Source organism: Amblyomma mixtum, chromosome 1 (assembly GCF_055824585.1).
Source record: "Amblyomma mixtum isolate Tamu chromosome 1, ASM5582458v1, whole genome shotgun sequence".
Classification (NCBI taxonomy): Eukaryota; Metazoa; Arthropoda; class Arachnida; order Ixodida; family Ixodidae; genus Amblyomma; species Amblyomma mixtum.
Window position 1 is genome coordinate 170,586,414 of NC_143012.1, and position 17,943 is coordinate 170,604,356.

General features: G+C 45.9%; 2 protein-coding genes across 2 annotated transcripts in view; both read right to left on the reverse strand.

Moving 5' to 3' along the window:
* The window catches only part of LOC149369774 (luciferin 4-monooxygenase-like), a 101,180-nt gene that overhangs the window by 27,070 nt on the left and 56,167 nt on the right, over nt 1-17,943 (reverse strand). The window lies entirely within an intron of this gene.
* On the reverse strand, nt 8,697-16,860 carry LOC149369775 (uncharacterized). Its single transcript, XM_089559397.1, has 4 exons — nt 16,609-16,860; nt 15,241-15,348; nt 11,622-11,669; nt 8,697-9,352 (listed from the first exon to the last, which is right to left on the reverse strand). Exons 2-4 carry the CDS (start codon nt 15,298-15,300, stop codon nt 9,128-9,130), a joined length of 333 nt encoding a protein of 110 aa, XP_089415523.1. The 5' UTR covers nt 15,301-15,348; nt 16,609-16,860; the 3' UTR covers nt 8,697-9,127.

A 17,943-nucleotide genomic window follows, 5' to 3' on the forward strand; every position in this document is an offset into this window, starting at 1 on the left:
GTGTCGAGCCCAGAGATCTTTCTTTTCCCGATTACAGACAGCTCAATGTGCGTCGCAGCCCTTCTTCTCCCAGATAGAGCCACATCAATATGCATCGCCAGTGCTGTACCATGCTGTCAGAAGCCGCATGTTGCGGCCACCGTACCAGAAAATTAAATCGGCTAAGCTGTTCTCTAATGCGAACAATGCAGCGCAAAGCTCTCCCCGCAACGGCGTCCCCGCTGCTGTTCGACTTTGGGAGCATGATGTTTATCCGTTACCATACAATGAGCACTGGGCGTCGCCATCGACGGTACGGGCAGGGCGGAGAGGCCAGCGTAGTCAGTCGCCCTTCTTTCTCACAGCACATCCTTCTGGGCGTCTTTGAAATCAGCTGTCCGTGGAGTCGACTAGTCCATGGCAAATGAGCCAGTAGGAGCCACAGAGCTTCGCGAGAAGTTTTCCCCTCGCCGAGGCTGCTTTTTCCCCCTGAATTTACCCTTCTTTGAGCAGGAAGACAGGAAAACATGCCAGCCTCCCGGGGGAGAGGCCAGGAAATGTACGAGAGGTCACTGTGTTAACTGATTGAATTTTTTCTTCGTTTAGTACCAAATGCTTCGATGACAATATACCGTTGTCCTTTTACGTACTTTTCCTTATTACAACACGAAAAAACAGTCTACCTGTTCATTAGGAGGTAAGCAAGAGCACGAAAACACATGACCTGCATTGCACCCCCCCCCCTCCCCCTGTCCTTTCCTCGCCCATTCTACCGTTTTCTCTTGTTCCTCCAAATGGAGGAGCTCTCGGTTCGCTTCAACCTTTGGCTCTCTCCCGTGCCCTTGTTCAGAGAGTGCCTTCACCCTAAGGGTAACAAGCGGGAGGTGTCTGGGTTACGTCTCGCTAACCAGACTTAAACGAATACCATAAAAAGAACACACAGACTAAACATGCAAAGAATCCAAATTTTCAGCAGACCCCCTGCCTTTACTGACACCAATGCTGCTGCTAATTTACGATGGCAGCTTTTGCCGGTGTCTGCGACGTCTATCCATTTTCGCTCCCATTTGGCTGCTCGGCGCGCACAAGACACGCGAGGTCTGGGCGAGCGACGCATGTAACGAAATGACTTCCGGCGTGGATGAGCTCCCTAATCATCATCATCATCAGCCTGACTGCACCCACTGCAGGGCAAAGGCCTCTCCCATGTCTCTCCAATTAACCCTGTCCTTTGTCAGTTGCCGCCACTGTATCCCCGCAAACTTCTTAATCTCATCCGCCCACCTAACTTTCTGCCGTCCCTTGCTACGTTTGCTTGGATTTTAGTCAACCAAATGATCAGGCAGGCTTTCGTAAAGGATACTCGACAATAGACCACATTCACACTATCAATCAGGTGATAGAGAAATGAGCAGAATATTACCAACCCCTATATATAGCCTTCATTGATTACGAAAAAGCATTTGACTCAGTGGAAACCTCAGCTGTCATGCAGGCATTGCGGAATCAGGGTGTAGAAGAGTGTTATGTGAAAATATTGGAAGATATTTATAACGATTGCACAGCTACTGTAGTTCTCCATAAAGTCAGCAATAAAATTCCAATACGGAAAGGTGTCAGGCCGGGAGACACGATCTCGCCAATGCTCTTCACTGCCTGCTTACAGGAGGTATTCCGGGGACTGGAATCGGAAAAGTTGGGGATAGGAGCTAATGGAGAATACCTAAGTAATTTGCGATTCGCTGATGAGATTGCCTTGTTAAGCCACTCAGGACAAGAACTGCAAAGCATGATCAATCAGCTAGACAGGCAGAGCAGAACGGTGGGGGTAAGAATTAACATGCAGAAAACCAAAGTAATGTTCAACAGCCTAGCAAGGGAACTGCAGTTCGCATTTGGTAGCGAGGTGCAGGAAGTAGTAAGAGAATATGTCTACTTAGGGCAGGTAGTGACCGCAGATGCGGATCATGAGAGGGAAATAACTAGAAGAATAAGAACGGGGTGGAGCGCATATGGCAGGTTCTCTCAGATCATGAATGGTAGCTTACCAATATCCCTGAAGAGAAAAGTATACAACAGCTGTATCCGACCGGTATTCACCTATGGGGCAGAAACGTGGAAGCTAACAAAGAGAACAACGCAGCGAGCTATGGAAATGAAAATGATAGGTGTACCATTAAGAGATCGAAAGAGGGCGGAGTGGGTGAGGGAACAAATGCGGGTTATTGACATCTTAGTTGAAATCAAGAGGAAGAAATGGGCTTGGGCAGGGCATGTAATACGAAGGCAAGATAACCGCTGGTTCTTAAGGGTAACGGAGTGGATTCAAAGAGAGCTCCCTAATACAGCTTCTCAATTTCAAAAACGTCGTTCGATGACGTTGGTGCGCGATCATCTAATCGCTTTCATCTTGCCCAGGCGAGGCGGCGCACCTCCTCTCCTTTTTCTCCGGCAGCTTACTGAGAGCACGAACTACTGGCCTCCCTTACCGCGGTAGCCGAGTACGATTATTATTAAGATATTTCCGCTTCCCCTTCGGAATGAGCAGTCGCTTCTTTTGTGTTTTAGCCGAAACACGTATTAATGCGAAAGAGAAAATAAGCTGGCTCATGCTTCAACCACCCTGAGACAGGACGCGCCTCTCTGGCGTTGTCCTTGCTTGTCCTCGCTGCAGCTGAGCCTTCGTGACTGATGCGGCTTGGTCAAATAATTCTAGGGGAATCCCCCAAGTTGGCGCAGATTTGTAATAAGGGAGTATCTTATTAGCATCCATCCAAGCGCAGCGATATGACTACAAAGGAAAGCTATATAGCTTCAGCAGAAACTACATTTTTACAGCAAAAAATTACGGTCGATTTGCGTCATTATGATCATCATCATCAGCCTGACTATGCCCACTGGAGGCCAAAGGCCTCTTCCTTGCCTCTCGAATTAACCCTGTCCATTCGCAGTTGCGGCCACTGTACCCCGCAAACTTATAAATCTCATCCGCCCACCTAACTTTCTGCCGCTCCCTGCTACGCTTGCCTCCTGTTGAAATCCACTTCCTTAACGACCAGCGGTTATCTTGCCTTTGCATTGCAGGCACTCTCCAATCCCATTTCTTCGTGATTTCGTCTACAATGTGATAAAACCATGTTTGTTCCCTGGCTCACTCCGCCCGCTACAATCTCCTAACGTTACACCTATCATTATTCTTTCCATAGCTCACTCCTTTATCCTTAACTTAGGCTGAACCCTCTTCGTTAGCGTCCACGTTTCTGCCCATAGGTGAGTACCGGTAAGATATAGATGTTGTATACTTTTCCCTTCAGGGATACTGGTAAGCTGCCATTAATGATCTGAGATAACGTGCCATATGCGCTCCACCCCTTTCTTATCCTTCTAGTTAATTACCTCTCATGATCCGGATCAGCGGTCAGTACCTGCCCTAAGTAGATATATTTCCTTACTACTTCCAGAACTTCGCCACCAATTGATAACTGCTCTTCCCTTGTTGGACGGTCGAACATTACTTTGCTTTTCGGCATTTTAGTTTTTAGACCTGCTGTTCTGCTCTGCTCGTCTAAGTTAGTGGTCATACTTTGAGGCTCATGTCCTGAGTGACATAGCAAGGCAATGTTATCAGCGAATCGCAATTTGCTTAGGCTCCATTAACTCTTATCCCCAACTGTTCCGAACTGGGGCCTAGGAATAGCTCCTGTAAACAGGCGGTGAAGAGCATTGGCGAGATCATGTCTCCCTGCTTTGCACCCTTCATTATTGGAATTTTATTGATCAATTCCTGGAGGACTATGGTAGCTTTGCAGTCGTTATAGATATCTTCAAATATTCGCACATACCACTCTCATGATTCCGCAATACCTGCATGACAGCTGAGGTTTCCACTTACTCAAATGCTTTCTCGTAATCGACAAATGTTATACATAGGAATCGGTTATATTCTCAGCACTTCTCTATCGCCTCACTTATAGTGTGAATACGGTCTATTGTCGTGTATTCTTTGCGAAAGCCTGCCTCATAATTTTGTTGATTCAAGTCTAAGGTTGTGCGGACTCTATTAGCGATTACATTAGTAAATACCTCGTAGCTAACGAACACTAAAGTGATCGGTCTGTAATTTTTCAAGTCCTTGACGTCTCTTTTCTTGTGAAGTAAGACAATGTTTGCGTTCTTTCAAGCTTCTGGTACGCTCCAGTTCACAAGGCATTGAGCATACTGGGTGGCTAGTTTTTCTAGCACAAACTCCCCTCTGTCCTTCCGCAAAAATAAAAAATTCAGGAGGGCACTTTGCTGAACTAAAGTGTGATGAGGCGAAAGCCTTTGCGTTTGGGAGGCATCCGTCTGATTCAGCGCATTCTGCAAACACTCTCCAGCATCGTAGACAAGGAGAACTACATATGCGTTGGCAGGAAGTAGCGTAGCCATTAGCACGCTCGGCTGCGGAACGGAAGGGTTGTGGTTCTAATCCCGTCGTGCACAGATATTTTTTTTTGTGGTGCGACTAGAAAAGCGTGACACCTCTACTGACCACCTTCTGCAGACAACCTTCTGTCGACAACGATGAGGCATTAAAGGCTTTCGCCTTAATATGCTGTCACCTGATCCTCAGTAGCTGGTTACCCCCTTTCCATTGCTCCTAAGATTTTCTTTACTTCCTCTTTCGTTACTGCCGGGATGTCCCATTCCTGTGGGCTACTTTCTCACTAATGTTTTTGTTGCATTAGCTACTATACAGATGTGTGTAGAACTTTACGACTATTTGAACAATCTTATTTTTATTGGTAATGATATTGCCCTATTTGTCTCTTAACGCATACATCTGCTTTTCACCTATGCCTAATTTCCTCCTCACCACTTTAGGCTACGTACGGTCTTTAGAGCATTCTCGATTCTCTCCATATTAAACCTCCTTATGTAGGCTTCCTTGCACTTATTTATTTCACTTTGATAGATCTGCTAGGTCTATTCTGTCTGTAAAGTTAGATGCCCTCATGCTTTGGCGTTCCTTAGTAGCCTCCTAGGATAGCTTTCCAGTATCCTGTCTAACCATCCCTAACGCCTACTTCTACGGCGCACTCCGTAGCGATAGCTGTGAGATTATCGTTCATTGTTTCAGCATTACGGTCGTCTTCCCCAGTTAAAGAAGAATATCTGTTCTGCAGAGAAACCCTGAATTATTCAACTTTCCCTCTTACCGCTAACTCGTTATTGGGTTACCGTTTCACTAGCGTCCTCCATTTCCTCTTGAAATGTATGCTAATACGAGACCTTACCAGTGTGTGGTCGCTACAACGCACCTTTTCGAGGACTTGCACATCCTCTACGATGCCAGGGTATCGCTTAGTACGAAGTTCATTTCGTTTTTAGTCCCACCATTGGGGCTCTTCCACGTCCACTTCCTATTTTCTAGTTTGCGGAAGAAGGTATTTATGATCCGTAGATTATTTCTTTCTGCGAACTCTACTAATAACTCTCCCCTCCCATTCCTAGAACCTAAGCCATATGCCCGTACCGCCTGGTCTCCAGCTATCTTCTTGCCTACCTCCGCATCGAAGTCACCCATCAGTACAATATGTTGTGGTTTTAATCTGTTCATTTCCAATTCCACGTATTCATAGAAGCTTTCAACTATCTGGTCATCATGGCTTGATGTAGGCGCATAGGCCTGCACCACGTTCAGCATAATTAAGCCTAATTTCGATAGCTGTCGTACTTCCGTTAACACTGGAAAACTCCTCTACGTTGCAAAATATATCCTGATTGAGGAGGAATCCCACACCTCGTTCTCTTCTGGCCGATAATCCACGATAACACAGTACATGCCCAGCCTTTAGTAGGATACGCCTCATCTGTCCTCCAAACCTCACTAGCCATATCACATCTCATTTAACTCCCGCTAATTCCTCGAATAGCACAACTAAGCTAGCCTCACTGGGTGAGGTCCCAGCGGTAAACATTGCCAGGTTCATTTTTAAATGGCGGCCTGCCCGGAACCAGATATTCTTCGCATCCTCCACTGCGTGCCACGTCTGACCGCCGCTTTGGTCAGTTGCTCCGCAGCCGCTGGGGACTGAGGGGCGAGGGTTAATTGGTTTGTTCACAGAAGAATGCGGCCAAGTACTACACCAGGGGGGCCAAATCGTGTTCTGGTGAGGAAGTCTGTTGCCAGTTCTGGTCACCGAAATCAGGCCACCCCCCAGGCCTGGTTATGCAATAACCCGGTGAGGAATTGCGCAGCAACGGGATTCGAGCACCGGTCCTCTTGCATGCGAGGCTGATGCTCGATCTCTACGCCATTGCGGAACCGATTTGCGCAGTTCAGCCAAATGCGAATTAGGTGCGCTAACATTTTGCTTTAACTTCGGTGCCGGTGTTCGAAAGCATTGTTCACGGTTGTTTTTATTACGATAATGAGTTTTTGTTCACATATGCGGACTTGGCCATTCTCTACTTTGCAATCATACATCCCTGTGAGTCCTCATAGCACTCCTGAGGAAATGGTGCAGCGGTTAAGCGGCGAGTTACTCTCCTGCAATGGCAAGGGCTGCATTCGATGGAGCTCTTGAGACTCGGGTTGCACTTCCAGAGCCAGATCTCACGACCAATCAATAATTGTACTGCCACCTGCCGCGGTGGGCACTGTGCCCACAACGCGGTGGGCAGTGGCCGGTGTGTACACACACACACACACACACACACACACACACACACACACACACACACACACACACACACACACACACACACACACACACACACACACACACACACACACACACACACACACACACACACACACACACACACACACACACACACACACACACACACACACACACACACACACACACACACACACACACACACACACACACACACACACACACACACACACACACACACACACACACACACACACACACACACACACACACACACACACGCACACACACACACACGCACGCACGCACGCACACACACTCACACACACTTCGGCAGGTTGCCCGCAAGCCGACGGGCAGGAGGGTAACCTGCCACAAAGCAGGCTTCATGCAAGCAGAATGACAGACTGAGAGAAAAACAAACATAGAACGGCTAAGTGCGGGGAATGGCCACCATAAGTACCAACGTATCAAAATAAAATTCAGGGGGGCACTTTGTTGACCTAAAGTGCGGTGAGGCGAGAGCCTTAAGCGTGGTGCTCCCGCTTGTGTCACTGATGTGTGGTTAAGATGTTAATTAAGTACACAATTGTTATGAATCTGAAATGCTTTAGGCACTGGAGGGCGTTTCGGAGGTATCCGTCTGATTCGACGCCTTTCATCAAGCACTCTCCACCGTCCTTGACAAGGAGAGCTACATACGCGTTGGCAGGAAGTAGCGTGGCCATTAGCACGCTCCGCTGCGCCACGAAAGGATGTTGGTTCTAATCCCATTGCGTGACACCTCTGCTGATAACCCTCTGTCGACAACGATGAGGCATGAAAGGCTTTCGTCCTAAAAAGCGTCCTAGTCCTGGTTTTGAATCCCGGACCACCGCTTGCCGGGAGCAGTCAGTCAACCAACTGAGCTAACCAGGAAGGCTGGCATATGGCAGGTTTCTGCGCTGAGCACGGATTCGACTCTGGCCCCTGTGGGCCAGCATTATTTGGCTACATCACGCTAAAATGCATACGCTTTCGGGAAACTTGCAGTCAAAGTAACCTCTGCAGTGCACGTAACTCGTCGTAATAGCCAAAATTTGTTCGACCACAGTACCGAGGTCAATCGCGTGTTCCAAAATCTGAAAACTGTCATTGATATTAATTACGGTGGGTTACGTGCATGTCAATAATTAAGAGCCTAACAGTAATGGTTAAAAAGTTAACTGTTATATATTGTTTAACCATCCTGCTAGTTAGCACATCTTAGTTGTATTCTGATGTAGATCACCGCTGACAGTGCTAAGGCAGAAAAAGTGGTATTCTAACTTTAAAAAGAGTGTATTTAAATATTTTGTAAAGTCTCGGAAGAAACACCCTGTATAGCATACAGTCATGTTCCGTTGGAGAACTTAGGTTGAGTGAAAATTAGCTGTGCTGGTCAGCGACCAGAATAAATTGCCGTTAATTAGTTTATTGCATTTAAAACGAAGCTTTGCGCTATAGCACCCACTCATATACCGTTCCAATGCATTGGTCCAACGTGAATGCAGTTTATTAGATAGCGACCCGAATTAGCGTTAATGATCTAACTGCGATTAAAACCAAAACCATTCGTGACCACCGAGCTAACGCTCTTCTACCAGGTTTGACAGTGTTTAATCTTGCAAGTTCACAATCACCATCTAATATTCGCCATTTAATATTCGAAAACTAGCATACCTAACATTTGTTCGTCCACAACGTGAATTTGCTTCTTTGATTTAGTTTCCCTGTCATAAGAATATGATCCCCGCGTTAGAATCTATCCAAAACAAGGCACAGCGATTCATTTCACGAAACTATAACTACCGTTCAAGAGTCACTCTGATCAAAACCGATCTTTCTGTACAATAATTAAGCACACGCCGCGACATCGCTCTCCTAACACTATTTCACAAATATGTACAATCTAATAGAACTAGTTCATTTCACCTCGATGTCCGATCCCGCACGTCGAAAAGATTATATAATGAGCTCAGTTTCGCATTTCATCCCTACTATCACGAATCATCATATTATGGAATGACCTCCCTATTGAAAATATTGAGCGTGAATTCTGCGTGCCTATCTTTGCGTGTTTATTGCCACGCAAAATGCGACGATTGAACGAGGTCGCAGAACGCGAGACATATTTCACATTATTTGCGCAAGCTGAGCAAGCTCGCAAACGCGAGACATCTCTCACATAAGTGCGCAAGCCGCGTAAGGCTCGTACAGCAGGAGACATCCTCGCGTAATATGCGCAAGCCGGGTGAGGCTTCCAGAATGTCCGAGAGCCAAGGGTGAGTCCCAGAATGTTCAAGAGCCGAGTCTGGCTCACAGAGCACTAGACAGTGTCTAATGGAGTTACCATCATGATGCCGATAATACCTTGCATGGCTGCAAGGCTCCTACATCACTGCTCAACACGGTACGCTAATGTACTGCATTAAGGCCTCCTCATCTGTCTGTCACTGCCTCATTCAGCATGCATGTTGTGAGATAACAAGCTTTGCAGAAACGGTGCTTCGTGGGATGGTTCTCATGTGTGTAGCATGCTTGCAAAAGGACATAGATAAGGTCACCTTAACTGGCTTTATTAATGCCACATCCCTCATGATGGGTGCCACACAGTGGCTAAACAATTTCTTCAGTTTCTCCAAGTCCAGCAGGTTGGCGTCTTGATACAGGTTCTCACTATGCAGCACCTGCAAAAAGGTAGGAGTATATGCAAAAAAATTCAGTTAATCTGTTTTCTGGAAATTCGAGAAAAGGGCACAAGTACTTCTTCCATTAATGAACTAATGATGATTTCGAAAAGTTTCAGGTTTGAAATACAGACACTGGAAAACCCGACTCAAGCACGCAGACTGCTCAGCATCAAACCTGCACAAAATCTAATAACCGTGTCACACAGGCATTTTGAAGGCTTTCAAATGGCTATTAACTCAGTGGCACTTGAATACAGCTAAATGGGCATTTCCAATAGCCACTGAGTCCCTAGAACAGTGTGGACATCTATTAAGATTTTGAAGGCGTTTCAGTGGTAGAAATTTGCACTCAGACATGGAGCACTCGCAACTATACACGAAGGAATAAAATCAAAGCAATTTAATCGCTCAAAGAATACTCAACATGAAATGTACAACTTATTTCACTAAAAAAAAAGAAGGCTAGCCACAAAACACTGCAGCAAGCATATTATTACTGTTGCCAATAGCACAAAAACAATGAATACCACCTTTTCAAAACTGTGTGAGCGCTACAACAGCTTCCCAGCAAAATTATCAACTGTGACAGTGGCGCCACAGCAGCTTGGTGCCAGATGATGAAATATCTCTACGGCGATCAAGTATTCTGTGTAGCAGTGGCATAACTCCCGAGTTGAAGTGCAAATCTCGAAGCTCAATCTCCCACCTCAACTGTTATCTTTAAATACATATTTAAATTCATTGGAGCGTGCTGCAGAAGTAGGTGGTCAGATCATTCGAGAGGATACCTGCAAGCTATCTCAGGAGACGAAAGATCTGATGAAGAAACGCCAAAGCATGAGGACGTCTAACTTCAGAGATAGAATAGAACTAGGAGAGCTATCGAAGTTATTTATAAGTGCAAGGTAGCCAACATAAGAAAGTTTAACATGGAGAAAACCTAGCATGCTCTAAAGCATGGAGGTAGCCTAAAATCAGTGAAGAGAAAACTAATCACAGATAAAAACCAGATGTATGCGCTAAAAGACAAAGAGGGCAATGTCATAAGCAATATGGATAAGATAGTTAAAGTAGCCGAAGAGTTCTGCACAAATCTCTACAGTAGTGAATGTAATCAGAACGTTACGGAGAGAGGCAGTAGAGCATAGCAATGGGACATCCCGCCAGTAACGAGGGAGGAAGTAAAGAAAGCCTCAGGAGCAATGCAAAGGGGCAAAGCAGCTGGTGAGGATCAGGTAACAGCAGATTTGTTGAAGGACGGAGGAGAGATTGTGCTAGAGAAACTAGCCACCCTGTACACGCTTGCCTCGTGACCACGAGCGTATCAGGAGCTTGGAAGAATGCGAACATTATTTTAATTCATAAGAAAGAAGATGTCAAGGACTTGAAGATTTACAGACCGATCAGCTTACTATCGATTGCCTACAAGGTATTTACTAAGGTAATCACTAATAGAGTCAGGACAACCTTCGAATTCAACCAACCAAATGATCAGGCAGGCTTTCGTAAAAGATACTCAACAAGAGACCACATTCATGCAATCAATCAGGTGATAGAGAAATGGGCAGAATATAACCAACCCCAATATATAGCCTTCATTGACTACCAGACAGCAATTGACTCGGTGGAACCACAGCTGCCATGCAGGCATTGTGGAATCAGGGTGTAGAAGAGTGTTATGTGAAAATATTGGAAGATATTTATAACGACTGCACAGCTACCATAGTTCTCCGTAAGGTCAGCAATAAAATTCTTCTATATTCCGAGTTTTCTAACACCACCATCATTTTTTGGCACCGTGACCATATCATACAAGAATGTGAGACCTACTGCATACCTAAAGAAAATATGTGTGTAAGCCAAGCATCAGCCGTTGTATGCAATAAGAAGTCTAACTGAAAAAGATTCGATGTAAATTAGAGAAAGCATTGCCATTTTTGTACTTCTGCTTCTATGACTGCTTGCTGGATTTTTTTCTTTAGTTGGAAGCATTCTTCCATCCCTTATCTCTATACACTATTCCTCTGCCAAATGACTGAGTAACCCAAATAGCAATTCCTAAGTAGGGAGGGGGCCTTCCACAGTGACCACACAGGGGCCTTCAAGTTCTTGCAGCAATCAAAACATCCCTTTGTAACACTGGCCTTGAATGCACCACTATACTTTTGTGGCAGGCCAAATACTTATACAATTTATGTTTTAAAACCACACAGAAATCCACAACTGCCATTATGAAAACAACCTAGTAATGTAATCATAAGCGTACCTGGCCAGCATGATCAGCATGGAAAGGCGCACAGCTTGTGAGCAGCTCCTAAAATGAAAGCAAATTCACATGATTAATTGCAATTTCCACAGAGACATTCTTGAAAAATCATGTTTTTGCACCACTCAGCCTCAAGCCTGCCTTATTGCTCCTGCAGCAAGGAGGCAAATCTGAGCACAGCTTGGGGTGAGCTGGTGGTATCACATTACGCACCTGACACTACGTGCATCAATCCATTTGTATGATAGAATTTCAGAATGGCGAAAAGACACACACACAGGAAAAAATGGTGGGTGGATGAGATTAAGAAGTTTGTGGGGACACAGTGGCCGCAAGTGGCAAAGGACAGGGTTAATTGGAGAGACATGGGAGAGGCTTTGCCCTGCAGTGGGTGTAGTCAGGCTGCTGCTGCTGCTGCTGATGATGATGATGATGATGATGACAGCCTGAGCACACCTACAAAGTAAAACTGTGATCTCGACCCAGCAGCACTTTACTGTGTTGAAAGAGAACACGTACAATTGAATTACTGCATTACCTTGTTATTATGATTAAAAAGTACAGGGCCCTAAGGACTTCCTAATTTACATCGAAACGAATGGGTTACAGTGAACTTTCACGGATTACACTAACAGGCACTGAAAATCCAACACAGCTGCCCAAGAGAATATTAGGCAGCCGCGCTAGCCTTCTTTTGCACTATGCTACCTGATACCAGATTAAAATTCCAGAGCAATTTACTCATACTCTAGCACTGGGATACCTTATGTCCCAGACTGATGCAGCTGTCTTACTAAAGGCAGAGAAGCTTTCAGTGTGGGTCATGTGTGCTGTGGCGTGAGCACATGCACAGCATCGCCTGCTACCATTCAAGTCCTCTGTGTACACAAATGCAGGTGCAATAGAAAACCCACATCACAAATTTGGCTAGTCTGGTCGGCCAAGCATGGGCCAGCTGATAGCACGAAGCAGCAGGTGCGACACATACCATCATCATCAGCCTGACTAGGCCCACTGCAGGGCAAAGGACTCACCCATGTCTCCACATTAACCCTGTCCTTTGCTAGGTGTGGCCACCATATCCCCGCAAACTTCTTAATCTCATCCGCCCATCTAACTTTCTGCCGCCCCCTGCTACGCTTGACTTCTCTTGGAATCCACTCCATTACCCTTAAGGACCAGCGGTTATGTTGTCTTCCCATTACAAGCCCCGCCCAGGCCCTTTTCTTCCTCTTAATTTCAAGTAGCATGTCATTAACCCGCGTTTTTTCCCTCACCCACTCCGCCCCCTTTTGGTCTCTTAATGTTAGACTTATCATTTTTCTTTCCATAGCTCACTTTGCTGTCCTTATCGTTTGGCACGTGTTTTTTTCTTTGTAATAAGACATAAAGTATTATACACGGATTACCACATGGCATCCTCCTATGACCGCTAAATAATTTATAATCAAATTTCTTTCTCCTGCTGTATTTGTTTCGGTTTCAACAGCTGAATGATGGCTGTGACGTCAAAGCGAGGTTATTGGTCACGTGAGGCATGAAAAACTGCAATACAATTGGTACTCCTGGCTCTTAAGGAATGCTGGCGTCAGCGCTGTAGCGAATTAAAATGATGAAGCAGCGATTATAAGTGCAGTTTTCCCACGCCTCACGTGACCTATAACCTCTCTTTGATGTCATAGCCATAGTCAAATTGTTCACCGAAACAGGATGGCAGAAAAAGTTGATTATAAATTATTTAGCGGTCTCACGCGAATACCTGATGGTGATCCATGCATAGTAGTGTCTTCCGCACCATTATAGAGAAGAAAACATGCCACCAAGATTAGGTGTATATACTCTTTTAAGTTGAACTCTCTTCATTAGCCTCCAAGTTTCTGTCCCAAAAGTGAGAAACAGCCGCCGCGGTGGCTCAGCGGCTATGGTGCTCGGCTGCTGTCCCAAAAGACGCGGGTTCGATCCCGGCCGCGGCGGCTGGAATTTCTTTGGAGGAGAAATTCTAGAGGCCCGTGTACTGTGCGATGTCAGTGCACGTTAAAGAACCCCAGGTGGTCGAAATTTCCGGAGCCCTCCACTGCGGCGTCTCTCATAGCCTCAGTCGCTTTGGGACGTTAAACCCCATAAACCAACCAACCAAAAGTGAGAAACATGCAGGCTAAAGAAAAGATTTCAGCTTAAGTACCAAAGTGGCTCTAATCACACGATGAAGCGGAAAAACTCTCGACACTTGAACAGAGAACAAATAGGAATTCCAACAAAATTTTATATTCTTGTAAGGCTATCAAGCATTTCTGAATATTGTAAACTGCACTTTCACACATACAGTACGCATGTATGCCAAGCTCACATTCAGTAGCTCTGTTTACCGGCAGTAATTATCACGGTCTGAGCTCAGTTACAGATTTAAAACCAGCCAAAAGATGCAACGCAGGAAAAGATAAGAAAACAGGTTGGACTATCAATTGAATTTTTTGTAAAGGAAAAGAAGGCTCGCATGAAGATGCGCCACACATGACCCACACCAGGGAAAGGCAGGACAACAAATAACTGTCACTGATATACAAGCACGTCATCTAAAAGAGAAAATTCTTTCCGTTGAAGATTGACTAATGGCTTCGCTACTCATATAGCCGTTGCCTTGGAGATATGCATCAAATACCTTACAGATTTGTTTACCACTTCTATACACCACTGAAGTGTCACAGAAATCAGGCGTACACTCTGATGGGTCATCTTATGATTTACACTCACGACATTGGCACTGTAGTGCCAGATTAGAAGCTGCCTTCTCCCTAACAAATTAGTGCTCACTCAGGAACACATTAAAGACACCTGCACATATCCCTGAAGTAGTTTCTTGCACAAGCTAGCGGAATGTGATAAACCACTTCCTGCAAGTCCTGAACCTAGTTTTATGGGATACCATACTGCTATCCCGGTTTTAACAGCAGCGCAAAGGCCATCAACACAATGATTGGCGCAAAAATTACATTTAAAAATTTTCCCGCCACTCGATTTGAACTCATGAAGTCTACACAAAGGACTCCATGATAACCGTTCTGAGGTGAATGGCAGTTCAGCCTAGCCTCTGGAATCTGTGCCAAAAAAAAACGGAGTCAGCGCATCGCAATTTACTTCCGAAATCAGCCGGTGCTGATGAAAATTGTATGTTTTGCTTTCTCTGGCTTATAAAGCTCCACTTTCAGAAAAAGTGTCGTCTTTGTGGTTAGGATGCGGAACTTCATCATCACAGGTCAACTTCAGCTTGCCATCAGTGTCCCTTTAATGCCTCAAAGTTGAACAATAGCTCCATTCATAGAGGAGGGCTGTGCATAAATTTCGACCACCAAAGATTCTTTAACATGCACTGACATTGCATAACACACGAGCAAATATGCATTTTGCCTTGTCGAAACGAAGCCACCACAATTCAATCCCGCGTCTTTGGGCTCAGTAGCCGAACACCAATGCAGTAGGCCACAGCAGCAGGTGAAAAACAAAAGAGAGCCCTTAATAGGCAACCTAACTTGCCAACATCAACATAACGAGGGGTCACACAAGTAGCAGTGGACTAGGAAAATAAAAGCTACTTGTGTTGGAAGATGTCTTCAGTGCTTACCTCAAAAGCCTGCTTGCTTGCTGGGCATCCTAGCACCAAGTGAAAGGCTGGCACAGCCATACTGGAGAGCTTGGAAGAGGCATTGCTGGTAAAGCTATGTGGAGATTGCTGCAAGGTAAAAAGACACATTTAACAGCAGCACAGTGCAAAAAATGGACTAGAATCAAGCATGTAAGGCAAAGTGCAAGGCACAAAAAGGAGCCGGTCGCAGAATGGAACACAACTGTTTAACCACATTTCGAAGTGGGCCAGGCAACAAGAAATTCATAACCACGGCAGTCATTCACAAGCTAGCCTCAGACGAGACATCACTTGCATATCGATATCCAGCATCGTTTCTACAATACATGCCGCCATTCAAAAGAACAGACCACAGCAGAACGATATTTTCAGTAGAAGGCTGGTTTGCTTCAAATTCTGCATGCGTCCCTCAATTTGAAATCTGGCATGATTAGCACTGATTTCACATTCTCACAGGTATGATGAATTAATAGTGCCAATTGCAGAAAAACCACACTTTTTCCTTTAACATCAAATAAGGTATTGGAGAGGTACCTCAGCATATTTAAGTCAAAGTCAGATTTATTTGCGCCATTGGTTATAATCATGAAACAATCAAGTTTATTCTTCGTACATATTAAAGGCTCAATTACCCTTAAATTTCACTGCAACTTCGGGATTTAGGGCAAATGGAGCTAGGGCACCTGTGTGCATTTTGCAGTTGTTTGTACCATTTCAGCTCCGAGCCAAAGTATGAAAAAGCGAATGCCAAAATAGAGGCGGAAAACTTCAGAGCAATTTGTTTTTATCTCACCGTTCTGCTATTCAAGGCTCGACTACACTGGCTCGGCTATAAGTACCAACGCAGCTGGATCATATGCAGCTTCGTACCTTAAATACACAATTTATAAAAGTACAAGTGAAATACAAGTGAAAGAGGAGGAAGCTCAATCCTAACGCATACAGCTGAATCGCAGTCTACGTAGTTAAACTGCTCGAGCGCTGTTACTTCAATTACAGCGTTACATGCGGCGAGAATGTAAAGCCCGGGCCGAAGATCTATTGGTGGGCACATATTCCATTCTCGGCGAGAGATGAATGGCAGTACGGCGGCAGTACGGCGCCGATATCGTGCACCCCGCGATCGGATCAGCTGTGCATATTTGCATGGCATACTGACCATGACCGTGTGACCACTGACACTACACGCGCATTCATGCCCGTGTGCCGCCAGCAAACAACCTTTCAGCGCTGCGTGCTGCCGCGATAGGCATTGCGTCTTCGCGTCTCTGTACTAGCTGTGTTGACGTGGCCAGTTGTGCGCAAAGGCTTTGAAATAATGAACAGGTTCGAAGAAAATTACCTTACCCCCAAGATGCGAGATGTCACCCGGGTAGTGGTCTCCCACCAGCTGCTCCGCCATGGAGGAAATGAGCCCCACCGTCAGCATAGCGTTTCCAGTGAAGGCGCGCAAAGGACGACGCGCTATCCGTCGAGCCAGCTGACGCACGCTATAAACACAGGTTTACTCAGCACCTTACCACGTTTTCGTACATCGCACCAGCGAATTTCACTGCTGTCGGCACATCACATATCGGAAGAGTGACAAATGCTCATGCCAGCGACGGTTCATCCCCTCGGCACCACAAAGGACCACGACAAACGTAGTAACGCTGACCGCCATGCTGTCCCTCCCCAGACGCTGCGTTCGTTGGCTAGCGCTTCGGCCAGTTCCGGCTTCCTTCGGCCCGTTTAGAAAGGCATCGCCTCCAGGCATTCCTCCAGGTCGTCTCTTTCGGGCTCTATGCTTTTGGGCAGTGCGATAGCAAAGGACTAAAACCAAATGAAACTTTCGTTACAAAAATAATTAAGTTCTTGTGCACATATTAGCATTAAAAACTTGAGAAATTTGTGACGCATGGACGCATTAATATGCGTGTCGGTACATTCGTGCGTGCGTGCGTGCGTGCGTGAGTGGGCATGGTCTAGCGCGTCAAATCCAAAGCCTATCCGACATGCTGCATGGTTTCGGAGATCACCGCCGTGAGCTTCGCTTGTTTTCTTGTGCTGCTGCTGGGCGGTCTTGCGCGCCGCTGTTACCGTGCTGGAATCGCAAAAGAAGAAGGATTACCGGTGTGTGCTGCCGGTGGGCGCGCTCTCATCCAAGAGTGGTAGTTAAGCGATCCGTCGGGGCATATGTGTTATGGATGTCTGGTCGACAACGATAATGAGGTCAGCAGTGCGGTGCCGTCGTTTGATGAGTCGAACCTTTCGGCCTATTGCACTGCTAACTTCGTTGCAAAAATGCCTGGCTCATAAGCAGCGACAGTGGCCATTGTTTCTGTGGTGTGTTTCGATTACAAGACGGCGCCCTTCTACACTGTGGCTTCCTTGGAAACTTAGTCGGCGGTGTGCCTGCAACGCCTGTCGCTGTCAGCTCAAACTGCCCGCCTGCGAGCGCTGCCTTCTTTTGCGATGTGAACGGTGACGGGACACTTACTGCCTGTGGCCGGAGCTTATAGCAAAAGCGAAGAGTGTTTTCTGTGAAGGTTTGACGAAGTGCGTGTGTCAGTCTGGACCCTTAGCAAGTCATACGAGATGCGACATGCAAAAGTGGTCCACCAGTCGCTTCAGCAGAAAGGAGTGCGGATTTTTTTTACGTTACTTCAATCGAGAACTGCCCATGCAAATATTTCAACTCGT

Excerpts from the sequence above, each read along its gene's own strand:
- LOC149369775 (XM_089559397.1), bottom strand. The coding sequence starts at position 15,300 with ATGGCTGTGCCAGCCTTTCACTTGGTGCTAGGATGCCCAGCAAGCAAG. Across the intron at positions 11,670-15,240 it reads CAAGCAAGCAGGCTTTTGAG|GAGCTGCTCACAAGCTGTGC; the intron begins GTAAGCACTGAA and ends CTTTCATTTTAG. Across the intron at positions 9,353-11,621 it reads ATGCTGATCATGCTGGCCAG|GTGCTGCATAGTGAGAACCT; the intron begins GTACGCTTATGA and ends ACCTTTTTGCAG.